Raw genomic sequence first — 16,621 nt, forward strand, 5'->3', positions numbered from 1 at the left:
ACCAGAAAAGACAGCTAATAGGCTGGTATGGTTGTTGTGAACTCATTTTCTGGTTTACCTCTGGCTTCTGGTGAGGGTGATGGAGCTGGCTGTGTTGACAGAGGAGTTGTGAGTTCTCCATCCGGGCTCCCTCTAGTGGTGACAGTAGGTAATGAAGCTGATCTAAATGGCAGAGACCTGAGGAGGAGGACTGTGAGTGGACATCAGGAGTCTCTGACTGGATTTAAGACAGCCGACTCCCTAATTTTGTGCTGGTGATTTTTTTCCTGCCCTGAGGTTCTGATTTCCAGTTCTGTTCCTGCCTCCTCAAGCTAAGTGTGCTCTGCTATTTTTTCACGAGATTTGGTCTGGTTTACTCAGTTTTTGTGGTCAGCCCGCCCCTGCTGGGGCTGTGCTGAATTTCCATTCTTATGTCTCTGTTTATGCCAGTTTGCTTTTTGTCCCTGATTAGTTTGATCTCTATTTGCTCTGTCTTCAGAATATAACAGAGTGCTGATATAGGGAATTGAAGTCTAGCGACTTCAGGGTTTTTGTTATCAGAATGTGTTGGACATTTTTTGGCAGGGTTTTGTGCGTGATTGCAGACAGTATCTTTCCTTTCCTGTCCTTTCTAGTTAGTGTGGGGCCCATCGTTTGCTCAGCCTATTGTTCTATCTGTGTTTGTGTTTTCATCTTGTCTCACCGACAATACATGTTTGGGGGCTGTCTATTGCTTTGGGGTCTGCTCTGGGGCAGTTTAGATTTCCCCTTTTCTTGCTTTAGGCTTAATTAGTTCTCCGGCTGTGACGAGGCGTCTAGGATCATCGTAGGTACGCTCCACGGCTACTGCTAGTTGTGTGGATAGGATCAGGGGTCTGCAATCCGCTTAGTTACCAACCTCTCTGGTTTTCAGTGGCTTAGCTTGTTTTTGTTTTTCCTCCTCGGTGACTCATTCATAACAGAATCACCAGCCATACTGCAGATTCTAGAGTACTCAAAAGCAGGAAAAAAAAAGTGTCAGAATTTTTTATATATATATATATATATATATATATATATATATATATATATATATATATATATATATATATATATAAAATGTGTATGTATATGTATTTTTTCCTCTTTTTCTCTGGGGCCGTAGGAGGATTTTTTCCTTAATGGAGATTAAGCAATTGTCTGATCGTGTGGAGCAGCTTGCTGCTGAAGTGCGGGGAATTTCCGCCTATCTCGCTCAATCACATGCTGTTGAACCAAAAATCCCTACTCCTGATGTGTTTTCTGGGGATCGGTCTAAATTTTTGAATTTAAAGAATAATTGTAAATTATTTCTTGCCTTGAAGCCTAACTCATCGGGGAGCTCTGCGCAGCATGTTAAAATTGTCATGTCCTTGGTGCGCGGCGATCCCCAGGATTGGGCGTTTTCTTTGACACCTGAAAATCTTATTTTGACTAATGTGGATGCATTTTTTCAAGCCTTGGGGTTGTTGTATGATGAACCTAATGCTATTGATCAAGCTGAGAAATCCCTATTGGCATTGAACCAGGGTCAGGATTCTGCAGAGTTATACTGTCAAAAATTCCGAAAGTGGGCGATCCTTACTACATGGAATGATGGTGCCTTGTCAGCTCTCTTTCGCAAAGGTTTATCAGAAACCGTAAAAGATACTATGGTGGGATTTCCTGTTCCCTCTGGTCTTTACGATTCTATGTCATTAGCCATTCAAGTTGATCGGCGTTTACGTGAACGTAAAACTACACGAGAGGTGTTGCCACCTTTTCAACAAATGTCTGAACCTATGCAATGTGATAGTTTTGTCTAGGGTGCAATGTCAGGAGTATAGAAGGTGTAATAAGCTGTGTTTTTTCTTTGGAGATGCCTCTCCTATTTCTGTTTGCCCTAAACGAGAGAAACGTTTTGCACACACATTTGCTGTGGGCAGTGTACAACCTAAGTTTCTTTTGCCAATTTCTCTGATTTGCTCCTTATACACTTTTTCCACCAAGGCTTTTGTGGATTCAGGAGCGGCTTTGAATCTGATGGATTTGGATTTTGCTAAACGTTGTGGTTTTCCTATGATACCTCTGCAGACGCCTATTCCTTTGAGGGGTATTGATGCTACTCCTTTGGTGGAGAATTAACCTCAGTTTTGGACCCAGGTGATAATGCGGGTCGCCCCAGACCACCAAGAAAATTGTAGATTTTTGGTACTGCATAATTAGCATGATACCATTGTTCTGGGTTTTCCCTGGTTGCAAATCCATAATCCAGTTTTGGATTGGAAATCTGTGTCTGTGGTGAGTTGGGGCTGTCGGTGTTCTCTTGGAGAGGCTGAGTTCACACGTTGCATTTTTTTCGCGTTTCCGCGGCGGTTTTAACCGCGCGATTTTGCCGCGAAAACGCGAAAAATGAGCATCCCATGCATTCCTATGGGATTCCGCAATGCTGTGCTAATGCTGCGGTTTTTACCGCGGCGGAATCGCTTCGCGGTAAAAACCGCAGCATGCTCATTAATTTGCGGAATCGCGGCGATCCCGCACCCATAGGAATACATTGTTCCGCTTATTTCCCGCATGTGGCTGTGCACACCATGCGAAAAGTAAGCAGAACAATTGCGGATGGTACCCACGGTCCGGAGGAGAGGAGACTGTCCTCCGGGCTTTGGGTACCATATCCCTGTAAAAAATAGAATTTAAAATAAAAAATATTGTTATTCTCACCCTCCGACGTCCAGCGCAGCCTTCCCGCCTCTCTTCACGCTCCAGTCCCAGTAGTCCTTTGCGAAAATGCTCGCGATGACGTCCGTTCTCGCGGGATCGCGAAGTCTCGCGGTCATTCGCGCGACATCGCGAATTACCGCGAGACGTCGCGATCCCACGAGAACTGACGTCATCGCGGGCATTTTCGCAAAGGATTACTGGGAACGGATGCGCGGGACGTCGGAGGGTGAGAATAACACCGTTTATTTTTTTTTTACATTCTATATTTTACTACTGATGCTGCATAGGCAGCCTCAGTAGTAAAAAGTTGGTCACACTCGTCAAACACTATGTTTGACGAGTGTGACCAACCTGTCAATCAGTTCTCCAAGCGATGCTACAGATCGCTTGGAGAACGCTAGCATTTTGCAAGCTAAATACGCTTGCAAAATGCTAGTTTTTCCGCGGGAAAATCGCGGGAATTTAAAATGCGATTTTCCCGCGGACTGGAATTCCGGAATTCTCGCGGTAATTTCCGCGAGAGTTCCGGTACGTGTGCACTTAGCCTGACACTCCTGTTTTCTCCACCTCTCCCCAGTCTCATGATGTTCCTGACTATTTGGCTGATTTTTATGATGTATTTGAGAGTAAGTCTGCGTCTTTGCCTCCTCATAGGAGTTATGACTGTGCAATTGAGTTGAGCCCTGGGTGTAAATTTCCCAAGGTTCGACTTTTCAACTTATCTGTACCCGAGCATGAGGCTATGCGATCTTATATTAAGGAGTCGTTGGAGAAGGTTCATATTAGACCATCCTCTTCACCCTTAGGTGCTTTTTTTTTTGTGGCCAAGAAAGATGGTACATTAAGGCCTTGTATTGACTATCGTTCCCTTAACAAGATTACGGTTAAATATCAGTATCCGTTACCCCTGATTTCTGATTTATTCTCCAGAGTTAAAGGTGCCTGCTGGTTTACTAAGCTTGACCTCAGGGGGGCGTATAATCTTACTCGCATCAAGCATGGGGATGAATGGAAGACGGCGTTTAATACTCTAGAGGGACATTTTGAGTACCTGGTGATGCCTTTTGGGCTCACTAATGCCCCTTCTGTCTTCCAATCCTTCATGAATGATATTTTCCGAGACTTTGTGGATAAGTTTTTGATCATCTATTTGGATGATATTCTGATCTTTTCCAGTGATTGGGATTCTCATGTGCAACATGTTCGGACTGTGTTCCGGATTTTGAATGAGAATTCCCTGTATGTTAAGGGATCGAAATGCCTTTTTGGTGTACAGAGGATTTCATTTTTGGGATTTATTTTGTCTCTGTCAAGTATTGAAATGGACCCGGCCAAGGTACAGGCCATTTATGATTGGGTTCAGCCCACTTCTTTGAAGCCTCTCCAGAAGTTTTTGGGTTTTGCTAATTTTTATCTTAAATTTATAGCTAATTTTTCTGGTATTGCCAAACCACTGACTGATCTGACCAAGAAGGGCGCTGAAGCGGAGGTTCAATTCTGCTCCGGTTTTACGGCAACCTGATGTCTCACTTCCATTTCAGGTAGAGGTAGATGCTTCGGAGATTGGTGCAGGAGCTGTTTTGTCCCAAAAAGATTCGGTGACTTCTAAAATGAATCCCTGTGCCTTCTTTTCCCGAAAATTCTCCCCATTTGAACTCCTCAACTATGATGTGGGGAATCGGTAATTGTTGGCCATGAAGTGGGCATTCGAGGAGTGGAGACATTGGTTGGAGGGAGCTAGACATCAAGTTGTGGTCCTCACTGACCACAAGAATTTGATTTACCTGGAGTCAGCCAAACGCTTGAATCCTAGAAAGCCTAGGTGGGCCTTGTTTTTCACGCGTTTTGATTTTGTGGTCTCCTTTCTTCCGGGCACTAAGAATGTTAAGGCAGACGCCCTTTCTAGGAGTTTCTTTGCTGATTCTCCTATTGTGACCAAACCTGCTACCATCCTAGGTGAGGGGGTAGTTGTTTCTGCCATCTCGCCCGATTTGAGACATGCCCTGGAAGAATTTCAGGAGGACAAACCTGAGCGTTGTCCTATGGGAAAATTGTATGTTCCTGACCAGTGGAGGAAGAGAGTGATGTCTGAAGTTCATTGCTCGGCGTTGGCTGGTCATCCAGGCATTTTTGGTACCAGAGATTTGGTGAGTCGGTCTTTTTGGTGGCCCGCCTTATCTCGTGATGTCAGGAATTTTGTGCAGTCTTGTGGGACTTATTCCCGGTCTAAACCCTGTTCTCGTTCTAGTGGGTTGTTGATGCCCTTGCCGGTGCCCAAGAGGCCATGGACCCATATCTCAATGGATTTTATTTCTGATCTTCCTGTCTCTCAGAGAATGACTGTTATCTGGTTGATTTGTGATACATTTTCTAAGATGGTCCATCTTGTACCACTCCCAAAGCTGCCATCTTCCTCAGAGTTGGTGCCCTTATTTTTACAACAGGTGGTTCGGTTGCATGGGATTCCTGAGAACATTGTGTCGGACAGAGGAGTCCAGTTTGTCTCCAGATTTTGGAGAGCTTTTTGTTCCAAGCTGGGAATTCAGTTATCCTTCTCCTCTGCGTTTCACCCACAGACCAATGGGCAGACAGAGAGCAAACCAGACTTTGGAGTCCTATTTGAGATGTTTTATATATGCTGATCAGGATGATTGGGTCTCATTTTTGCCCTTGGCCGAATTCGCCCTAAATGATAGAGCTAGTTCTGCCACATTGATGTCGCCCTTTTTCTGTAACTTTGGGTTTCATCCTCGATTTTCTTCAGGGCAAATGGAATCTTCAGCCTGCCCAGGTGTTGACACTGTGGTAGAGAGAATGCAGCAGATTTGGGACCAAGTGGAGGATAAGTTGTCCCTCTCTCAAGAAAAGGCCCAGCGGTTTTCCAACTGGCATAGGACCATTGGTCCCCGGTTTAAAGTGGGTGATATGGTTTGGTTGTCGTCAAAAAATATCTCTATGAAGGTTGCGTCTCCAAAGTTCAAGCCAAGATTTATTGGACCTTATAGGATTTTGGAGATTCTTAACCCGGTTTCTTTTCGATTGGCTCTTCCAGTTGCGTTTAAGATCCATAGCGTGTTTCATTAGTCTCTGACTGGATTTAAGACAGCCGACTCCCTAATTTTGTGCTGATGATTTTTTCCTGCCCTGAGGTTCTGGTTTCCAGTTCTGTTCCTGCCTTCTCAAGCGAAGTGTGCTCTGCTATTTTTTCACATGAGATTTGGTCTGGTTTACTCAGTTTTTGTGGTCAGCCAGCCCCTGCTGGGGCTGTGCCGAATTTCCATTCTTATGTCTCTGTTTATGCCAGTTTGCTTTTTGTCCCTGATCAGATAGGTCTCTTTTTGCTCTGTCTTCAGAATATACCAGAGTGCTGATATAGGGAATTGAAGTATAGCGACTTCAGGGTTTTTGTTATCAGAATGTGTTGGACATTTTTGGCAGGGTTTTGTGCGTGATTGCAGACAGCATCTTTCCTTTCCTGTCCTTTCTAGTTAGTGTGGGCCCCATCATTTGCTCAGCCTATTGTTCTATCTGTGTTTGTGTTTTCATCTTGTCTCACCGACAATACATGTTTGGGGGCTGTCTATTGCTTTGGGGTCTGCTCTGGGGCAGTTTAGATTTCCCCTTTACTTGCTTTAGGCTTAATTAGTTCTCCGGCTGTGACGCGGCGTCTAGGATCATCGTAGGTACGCTCCATGGCTACTGCATGTTGTGTGGATAGGATCAGGGGTCTGCAATCCGCTTAGTTACCAACCTCTCTGGTTTTCTGTGGCTTAGCTTGTTTTTGTTTTTCCTCCTCGGTGACTCATTCATAACAGATGGTCTATGGATACTGGTCCCTTCCCAGCCCTCAGCCAACCCCAGAAGTGGCACATCACATTAGATGCGCTTGGCCTTTGTTCTTCCCGATTGCACTGGGGGGTTGGTAATGGGGCTGGGGTTTGATGACACTTGTGAGTTATCCAAAAACATAGGTGACATCAAGCCCTGGTGTTAATAAGGGAAAGGTGTCTATCAGAAAGAGAAACATGCATAAAAATATTTTATTGAAATAAACACTCCCCGGCACTTTTCCCCCTATAATTTTTAGACCTGCGTTTTTGTAGCGTTTTTCACTGACGTCAATCGTAGAAAAAACGCCTGAAAGAATTGCCGTGCTGTAGATTTAAATCCGCTGGTCACAAATAAGGAACGCGGGCATGAGACTTTACTGGCATCAGGAAACTCATCAGGTTTTGTGACAACCCTTGCTCTGCAAAAACGCCACGGGTGCACACAGCCTAAAGGTTTCTACCACACTGGTGCGTAAATATCCCTTTCAAGGAAGTCAGAGACTTGAAGGTTGTTGTCTCAACACCAATAATGCTGAAAGTTGCAAAAAGAAGCAACTTTACAGCTTTTAAACTTAAAAAAATAAATCTCAAGAACTGAGTCATTTTTTATTTCATTGTTTAAATCTCATTGTTTGGATTACCGACCTCCACTGCAGTATTGCAGCTCGGCTGTTAAAACTTCTACACACTGATCTATAGTTGGACGGATCACTAGAGCGCATGATCCAAACAGCTTTAATGGCCCTGCTTTTCTTCAGTGTTGCTGCAGCATCGGACAGAGCATCGTTTCGCCAATATGTGAGTCTTGAGGTGCACACCTCTCCTGCAGACAGGGAGAAGGTGGTGGGTGCGCTTTTGAAGTTGGAACTTTAGAACAATCCTTAAGGTATTTTAAGGGGCCAGAGATGACTATCCTTATAGATATATGATAATGCCCAGTATCAGAGAACGAGACAAGGCGGTGACCATGGTCCAAAAACGCCTTGTGCATGGATTACCACTCCATATGCTAATCTTAAAAAGGAGAAAACGGAGTAACGGATCCAAAATATATGCAAAAGTATAAATTTTATTAGTACTCACATCAAGTGCTGACAAGTATACAAGTTGACTAAAATAGGGGGGATAAGCCCCAATGATACAACAATCAGGACAGACAAGGACAGGGTAAATAAAATGATACCAGTGCTCGAAATCTACATGGCACAACGTTCAGTCAGCCCATGGGCATTGCACATAACAGACATATGTCTAATGGTAAAAGATAGTCAAATATGGCATACTCAATTGAATGTGTATTGTACATAGTTGTACATGTCTAGAGCGCCAAAAAAAAAAAAAAAAAACATCCAGAGGGGTCAATGTGCAAGTCCAATGGACACTGAACATAAATGAATCAATGACATGTGAAAGGATTCTTAAATAAAGTCTTCCCTGGAAGCATTCGCTGACGGCAGAACTGACATCATGTCATAAACACCGAGAGTAAAGAAGAGCAAAAAACCCAACAAATGGCTCCAAATGTTGACAGTCTCATTTGATAAAATGAAGAGGCTCTTCAGACACAAACGGGATGGAAGATATGCTCTGTAGCCATCAGTAATGTACGGGTTGTCTTTAAGGAAGATGGGGATCTGTTCGTAGGTGTAAAGTCGGATTCCCCTGGGGAGCAGGACTGGCCAGTACTGGTAACTGCCCAGTTCTATGTAATGGGCACTCTTAAGCAGTTTATGGTGCATGGTGGAAGAGTTTCTACACCAGTCCCTCCGGTCTCTCCCTCATAGAACACTGTAGCCTCAGAGATGACTATCCTTATAGGTTTATTTTGTGTCCAGACACAAGAAATGACATTCCACTAACTGAAAAATGTAATCTGGCACCTAATGTCTACTGTTCTGTCCGTCCTCTAAAGGAGCAGAACTCTGCTTACTCTATATTTGACCTCCTCTAACTCATCGTCTATATTTCTTCTTTTTTCTTTTTTAGTACAGATCTTTGTAGAGAATCTTCCAAGTTGCCTGTGAAGTTGATGGAAGCATGTACAGTTTGGCAATAATACAGGTAAAAAGTCCAATAGTCATTTACCTTTCAAGGCGTCGTATTATCATTAAATGTTATATTCATTGTACAGAACATAAAAAAACTAATTTAATTTTACCATTTACATACAATAAAAAAGATTCAGTGAAGATTGGATATTTTCTTACATGGTATGGCGCCACCTGGTGTTCACAGTGTATATCAATGTGCACGTCCACCTACTGAGCTGTGTGCTGGTGGTCATACGTGCTCAGTCACTCTCCCCACAGCCAGGTCTATGTGTAGATATCCTACATGAAATCTGTCTGTCTGCTTGTCAGGAAAGGAGCAGAGCCTCTACAGTACGTACCAGTATAGCTGAGGACCTGAGGATTGTCCTATGAGCAAGAGTGTAATATTCCTTTACACTTGCTCATACTCCATGATACAATTCTTATCTAACTCTCTGCAGAAGGACTTACTGGGAACTGAATTAACAGCTGCCTTAAGGGGAAGGAGATTGATTTAGAACTTAGTAGGGCTATATTTATAGCTGTGTGATGGGGAAAGAAACTGAACTTGCTGGAAAATATATTTCCAGCTACTAGAGTGGGAAGAAGACTAACTGCAGAATTTATTATAGGTTACTTTTTTTATACAGCTGCCAGAGGGAGATGGAGAGCTTAGTGGAAGCTATATTTATACCTGCCAGAAAGGGAAAAAGATACTGTAAAATTTCCTAGGAACTATATTTCCAGCTGCCAGAGAATACTTATCAGGGAACTTACAGAGGGGCTTATTTACAGCTACCAAATGAGGAAGGAGACTGACTGTTGAACTTACTGGTGCTGTATTTACAGATTCCAGAGGTGGAGGAGACTGACTGGGCCACTTACCAGGGGCTTTATTTACAGCTATCAGAGGTGGAAGGAGACTGAAAAGAGGACTTACTGGGATTTTATTTAGAGATTCCCGGCTGACTGGAAAATGAACTGCATATGAAGCTAGGGATACTATTGAATAGAAATAGCGCAATAGTACATTATCCAGTGTAAGTATATCAATTTGAAAGTATTACACTCACCAGATAGAGCTTGTAATGAGCATGGAGGATTCGCTGCTGCAGAACCACAGATCCACGGTGGACCGACGTAGAATATGCAGGATAGGAAAAATATGGTCAGGCAATCTGCGCTGCGAATCACTATAAAGGATTATTATTACAGTGGTGTTTATTCGACGCGTTTCGGAGTCTCACAGAACTACTTCCTCAGGAAAAAGCCACCTGAGGAAGGAGTTCTGTGAGACTCCGAAACGCGTTGAATAAAGACCACTGTAGTAGTAATCCTTTATAGTGATTCGCAGAGCGGATTGCCTGACCACATTTCTCCTATCCTGCATATTCTGCTAATAAAGCTGCCAGAGGAGGAGGAAATTTACTTGGGTTTTTATATGTAGCTTACTGGAGAACTTACTACCACTATGTATAGAGATTGGCAGAGGGTGACCGCGACTACAGTTAAAGCTGCCAGAGGGGGAAGTAGATTGACTGCAGATCTTACTGGTAGTATTTTAACAGATGGCTCATGGGAAGGAGACCGACATGGATATATATTTACGCCTGTCAAAAATTTGTGACATGTTTGAATGGTGGAGTCCCCCCCCCCCCCCACACACACACACACACACACACACACACACACACACACACACACACACACACACACACACACACACTGTATATTACATTTTCTGGCTAGGGGAGGCCCGGTTAGCAGCATACCAACTGTTGGCCCATGCAACGTCCTGCTCGTCTTTCCCAGGAGAGATGATGAGAGTAGTTGTAGCACAACGCTCTGGAGAGTGCTAGTCCACGTTCATTCCAAGAAATTGGTAGCGTATAAGACCCCATTTACCGTTGTTCATTCCTCTCATGTTTATTCCTAACCCGCCTTCTCTTCAGATTGTGGACCCGAGCTGCTTCTTCTGCGAGATACTGAAGGAAACTGATAGCAAGAAGTATGAGCAGCTGTTTGCTAAGCTGAACTTACTCTACAGCATGGTATATAGAGATGTGGAGGAGCTGAAGCCGGCGTCCTTACCTGTTGGGACGGTAATAAATCCGACAGATATGATCACGTGTTAGTCGCCTAAGCCGACAGTCGCTGATGATTGTTTCCTTTCAGGTTTGTGTAGTTTTCTCCGAAAAAAGGAAGAGTTGGTGCCGAGCCATCTTGGAATCCACTACCTGCAGCGCGGAGAGCGAACTGGTGGATTGTTTCCTGCTGGATTACGCAGTGTACTGTCCCATTAAAAAGAGCAAGTGAGAGTCCTCTCCTAACCTAAAGGTATGAGCCCCACTTATATAACGCAACCTTCACTGCTCTCTTCTTCTACCATCGCAGCATTCGTTTTCCCGTGAAGGAATGCCAGGACCTCCCATTCCGTGCAACGAAATTTAGGCTTCACCACATTCGTCCGGTATCTCTGCGCATCGACGTTCTTCAAAGCAAGTCGGAGATAAGGTGAGCGAGCTGAAATGCAAGACCGGACACCTCAGTGCCACATCTGCTGTTAGTAAGTCAATTTGATAGGTTTTACTTTTACCCCCGAGTCGTCCGACTTAACTTTTCTGTCTTTCATTTTAGACTAGCAGAAAGTTGGGATGTCGCTGCCGTCCATTACTTCCGACAACTGCTTAATGGTAAGGTTATGTTTTAGCTGGGATGGTAGTCATTAACATCCTCCAGCGGAGACATTGGCGACGTATTATTAGGATATGATGGCAATGATCGTTCAAGCTTCACTGATACACAGAGCGTTAAGGGGGTTTTCTGGTCAAATGATATTGATAATTTCTCCTTGGGATAGGTTTTCAATATTTGTCCAAAAATGGAGAAAAAAAGGTGGCACCCACCATCCGATAAAACATTCCTTTATTTAGTCCATGACACGAGTGCAGCAGGAGAGGATCAGATACCTTCTGTGGATGATGGTCGTTTCAAAATTACATTGTTGGTGGTCCGACACCAGGCACCCCCACCGATCAGCTGTGACAGGGTCAATGAAGGAAGCTAGACGGCGCAGCTCCATCCGATTGGCAGTAGCCTCTGCTGAGTGCTTCATGACCTAGCAATATTATTGGACAACTGCCTCAATTACTATTTATTCTACACAATTCGCCACAATGGATTCCGCAGATATTTTTGAATAAGATAAATTCACTATTTAGAGAGCTACTATGGGGTAAAGGACCTCCACGGATCAGATTGGAACTTTTGCAAAGAGAAAAAAGCAATGGTTTGGCTGTCCCTAACCCATGGGTTTACTACATGTCAGCACAGTTACAACACATACACGGTTGTAAATCATCCTGGGGGAGCTCAGCGTCAACTTTTGCAGCGATACTTTGACTTGGATAGTCTCTACGAGGTATTGGACTCGGGGGGGGGGGGGGGGGGGGGGTGTTTGGTACAAAACCACATGAATTCCCTACTCTGCTGTTAATACAGAAACTATGGGAAAAAGTTAAAAAAATGCAGGATATCTATGGGGTGTCTCATACTTCTATATGGAATACCCCTTCCCTTTCTAATCTCAGCCACTTGGAGGGTTTTGAGAGCTGGGCCTGAAGAGGGATACGTAGATTTGAACATATATTGGAAGGAGATAGATTTAGAGATTTTACTTATTTGCGTATGGAATTTGGGATTCAGAATTTTACAAGTATTTACAACTTAGACAAGCATACCAAGCAGAAAGCCTCATTGCGGGAAAACCAATGTAAAGGAATAAGATGATACAGCGTATTGAAATATCCACAGGACATCTGGGATGATTTCTCATATATATTGGGTCATACTGCATTTGGTGCTTCTGAATCATCCTGTGCGTGCGAAGGAGAGGTGGGAGCGAGATATTGGTCCTATTGAGGACAATTTATGGTCAGAAATATTAGAAAGAGTTCCCGGACTCTCACTGGGAGAAGCCCACCATTTGTCACATTTATATGTAATTCATCAAGTTTATCGCACTCCCAAGTTTTTATTCGATATTGGAGTTAGGCCCGATCCTCTTTGTCCAAGGTATCGAACAAACACAGCCGCCCTACTGCACATGTTATGGTCCTGTCCAAATCTTGAAGCGTTCTGGAGTGGAGTAATAGGGATTATTAATAGAGTATCGTAGTAGAAAAAGACAGCAGGATGGCACTCACCGTTCTCTTGAAATGATTCACTTTATTTCATGTTAATAAAGCATAGGCGTTGGCACGGGAGAAATGCAAAAAGACGGACGACAGCCGTTTCGTGCACAATGCAATTCAACAGGTCCCATGCTCAGGCTCAAGGAAACACTAATTTCTCAGACCATGGGTGTATGCTGCTGCCACTAGGAGGCTGACACTATGCAAAAAAAGGTTAGCTCCTCCGCAGTGTACACCCCACCGACCGGCAGGGATTTCCTCAGTTTAGCTTAGTGTCAGTAGGAGGTGGACACGGGTCTTTCATTAGACCCATATCTACCTCGTCGTGCGTCGTTCCTTTACAGGTTCTACGGAGGGATACAGAGTGAACAGTCACATCTGTACACCCACATGGAGTCTGCGAGTACGGCGTGTATTGCCACCCCGTATCCTTGCAGTTCTCCGCGACAGGACCTGCAGCCCAGACGGACGCCGACACCAAGACGTGCCAGCGACTCCAGGGGTCCTTGTCGCCAGTCTCCCACCCACTCGCCTACCAGAGCCTGTTGGTTGGAGGAGACACAGGAGCTCTTCAATCCAGGTAATGGATCGGGGATGGGTGAGTATGGCCTTTTTTATTTTACCTGGCTGCCCATTCCCGACGGACAGGGGGTCCTCTTCATTGGCACAGGGATGCGGGCGCTGCGGTTCTCCGCAGCCACCCTACGGGCACATCATCCTTATATTGCTGCCCTCCGCTCCTCCCCTTCCCTCCCCCCTTTCTGGGGACAGAGAGCACAGGGCCTCTCCCTCCCCTTCTTCCATGCTGGGAAGCAGCTTTCAGCGGCGGCGTCCTTGTCCCGACCTCCGTGCCGACCCCCTGCTGACAGGCGGCCGCCGCAACTAATTTAGGCCCCCGGCTTCTGTTCGGGCCTACCGCAGCGTCGCGGCCACGCCCCCCGCCCCTTTCTTCTAAGCGGGCTTTTCTCCCGCTCTCCCCAGGCCCTCCCCCCGCCTTTCCTTCTCCTGCTCAGCCTGTTATGGCCAGGGGGCAGCGATTGGGTAACCCTGCGGCGAGCTCCGCCCTTCCCCTTCTCCTGGACGCTCGCTTCTCTACAGGCAGGCACCATCTTCACAGCCTGTCAGCCGGACTCACATCTCCGGATATCCAGCAGCCTGTGCTTTGGGGACACCGGTCCGTGAGTAGCTCTGCACTGCAGACTGACCCTTCTCCGCCTTCTGTCCCCCAACCTTCCGGCACTACCTCAGGTTTTCATTATGTCTAACTCGAAATCTGATCGTACCCGCTCTATGGCCCTCCCCTGCACCCTAGTCAAGTTCTTTGCATGTTTTTCGTGCAATCGCAAACTTCCCTCAGGTCAGTCCTCTCCCCTCTGTCTGGATTGTAGCAATCCAATTCAGTCGGACGCCGCCCAGGAGCCATCTACGGCCCCAGGTGAGAGTGAACCCCCCATGCCTGGCTGGGCCTCCTCTCTATCTCAATCAGTGGCAGACTTCACCAAGGTGTCTCAATCCCTAGTTGCCGTTCTGGATAAGTTGCCCCTGGACACTTCGGCAGGGCCCAGCAGGTCCCAAGAGATTCCATCTGAGTCAGCCAGCGTTAGTCGCAAACGACCCAGGCGAGATCCCCAGCCGGAATCCTCTCCTAGCCCCATCTCACCGCATAGCCCGTCTCAGCAACCTCCCTCTCGGGCCTCCTCTCCCGAGTCAGGTGAAGCGTTTTCGGACAGGTCATCTGAGGGGATTTTAGAGCTGGATTCAGACCAGAATGCAAACATGAAGGTCACAGTGCAGAACCTCATTGCAGCGATCCATCATACTTTCGATATTGCTGAATCCCCATCAGGAGGTTTCATTCAGACGGGCAGAAACTCCCTCCAGGGTATTTCCTTTCCATTCCGAGTTTGGAAAGATTTTTACCAGGGAAAGAGAAGATCCGACCAGACGCTTTCAAAGAGGGAAGCGTCTCGGCGTACTCTATCCGTTTGCTAAGGAGCTCACGGACAACTGGTCTGCTTCTCCCTCGGTGGATCCGCCCGTGTCCAGGCTTTCCAATAACACGGTTCTCCCGCTTTCAGGCGTGGCGTCCCTAAAAGATTCTAATGACAGGATTATAGAATCCCTGGCAAAGTCTGCTTTCGAAGCGGCTTCAGCGGCGGTATGTCCAATCTTTGCTTCATCCTGGGCAGCAAAAGCCATAGCGATGTGGGCAGACGACCTCCGTCAAGGCATCCAAGATAAGGCGCAACCGGAGCGTTTGGCCGATCTCGCCAATCAGATCTCCCATGCGGGGGACTATCTTTCTGCTTCCTTGGATGCAGCATCCTGCGCAGTTCAGGCGTCAAGCAACGTAGTTGCAATTCGACGTACTATTTGGCTAAAGGCCTGGCAAGCGGACTTGTCTTCTAAAAAGTCCCTCACTAACCTGCCTTTTCAAGGGGTGCGCCTTTTTGGGTCCCAATTGGACCAGATTATTGAGGACGCCACCGGAGGCACGAGTTCACTCCTCCCTCAGTCCAAGCCTGGCAGACCTCCACTAAGGCGTCAGTTTCGACCCTTTCGGACTTTCCGCCGTTTCATTATGGCGGACAACTCCTCCAATCAACAGAGACCGCAGGCACGCCAGGATAGGAAGAAAGTTTCTTTCAGACCCACTCCTTCCTGGCGATCCCACTCTTCCCAGGGCAGACCGTCCAGATCTAGATCTGGACGGTCTACATCAGCATGACTATCGTCGGGCACCCGAGGGGCCCTTCCAATTGGGAGGTCGACTTCTTTTCTTCAGAGAAGTTTGGCTGGCCTCCGTAGAGGACGCTTGGGTCAGGGAGGTCGTATCCTCAGGATACAAGATAGAGTTTGTCTCTCTTCCACGGGATCGTTTCTTCGAATCCCGGCCTCCAAAAGATCCAGCCTTGATCCCGGGGTTCTCTACGGCTATCGCCTCTCTTCTCAGTTCTGGAGTGATTGTGCCCGTTCCCGAATCGGAGCGCTTCACAGGGTTTTATTCGAACCTGTTTGTAGTGCCGAAAAAAGACGGCGCAGTTCGTCCCATCTTGGATCTCTAGCTGCTCAACAAGAGAGTCCGCCTTCGCCACTTCCGAATGGAGTCGCTTCGCTCGGTCATCGCTTCCATGGAGGAGCAGGAATTCATTTGCTCAATAGACATCCAAGATGCCTATTTACATGTTCCAATCTTCTCCGGACATCAGAAGTTTCTGCGTTTTGCGATTCGGCAGCACCATTACCAATTCGTCGCACTGCCCTTCGGTCTCGCCACCGCTCCCAGAGTCTTCACGAAGATCATGGCTGCGTTGATGGCTTTGTTGAGAGTCAGAGGTCTCGCTCTTTTTCCGTACCTCAACGATATTCTGATCAAAGCTCCCTCATTTCAACAGGCTCACCAAAGTTTGTTAATCGTCCTAGACACTCTTTCCAATTTCGGGTGGATCGTCAACAGGAGAAAGTCCTGTCTGGTTCCTACCCAACGTTTGGTCTTTCTAGGCCTACTGTTCGACACTCGTCGGTCAAGGGTCTTTCTCCCTCAAGAGAAGATCCTTTCCCTGCAGCAGGAGGTACAATCGCTGCAGATCACACGATCCCCGTCCCTCCGTACAGCCATGAGGGTCCTGGGAAAGATGGTGGCGGCGATAGAGGCGGTTCCCTTTGTCCAATTTCACGCCAGACCTCTCCAGCAGGCCATTCTGTCGAGATGGAACAGGTCGCCTCTGTACCTGGATCGCCCTGCCCATTTTTCATGCCGGATCAAGCGGTCTCTCAACTGGTGGTTGACGTCACCTCTCATCCTATCGGGTCGATCCTTCCTTCCCATTCACTGGCAGATAGTAACCACAGATGCCAGTCTCCTCGG

General features: G+C 46.4%; 1 protein-coding gene across 9 annotated transcripts in view; it reads left to right on the top strand.

Annotated features, from left to right (window-relative positions):
* TDRD12 (tudor domain containing 12) overlaps positions 1-16,621 on the top strand; it is a 167,917-nt gene that overhangs the window by 23,864 nt on the left and 127,432 nt on the right. For 4 of the 9 annotated variants that reach the window (XR_012226999.1, XM_073560834.1, XM_073560838.1 and 1 more), the window contains exons 2-6: positions 8,517-8,591; positions 10,513-10,662; positions 10,736-10,872; positions 10,955-11,074; positions 11,198-11,253. Coding sequence is in view for 8 of the 9 variants with exons in the window: in XM_073560834.1 (XP_073416935.1) it covers positions 8,568-8,591; positions 10,513-10,662; positions 10,736-10,872; positions 10,955-11,074; positions 11,198-11,253 (487 nt within the window). In the remaining variant the exon portion in view is untranslated. Of the gene's footprint in view, positions 1-8,516; positions 8,592-9,409; positions 9,601-10,512; positions 10,663-10,735; positions 10,873-10,954; positions 11,075-11,197; positions 11,254-16,621 lie in introns of all 9 variants that reach the window. The other 5 variants (XM_073560840.1, XM_073560839.1, XM_073560836.1 and 2 more) reach the window with 3 other exon arrangements.

The sequence above is a fragment of the Dendrobates tinctorius genome, unplaced genomic scaffold (assembly GCF_039654945.1).
Source record: "Dendrobates tinctorius isolate UK_male_01 unplaced genomic scaffold, ASM3965494v1 ptg000307l, whole genome shotgun sequence".
Lineage (NCBI taxonomy): Eukaryota > Metazoa > Chordata > Amphibia > Anura > Dendrobatidae > Dendrobates > Dendrobates tinctorius.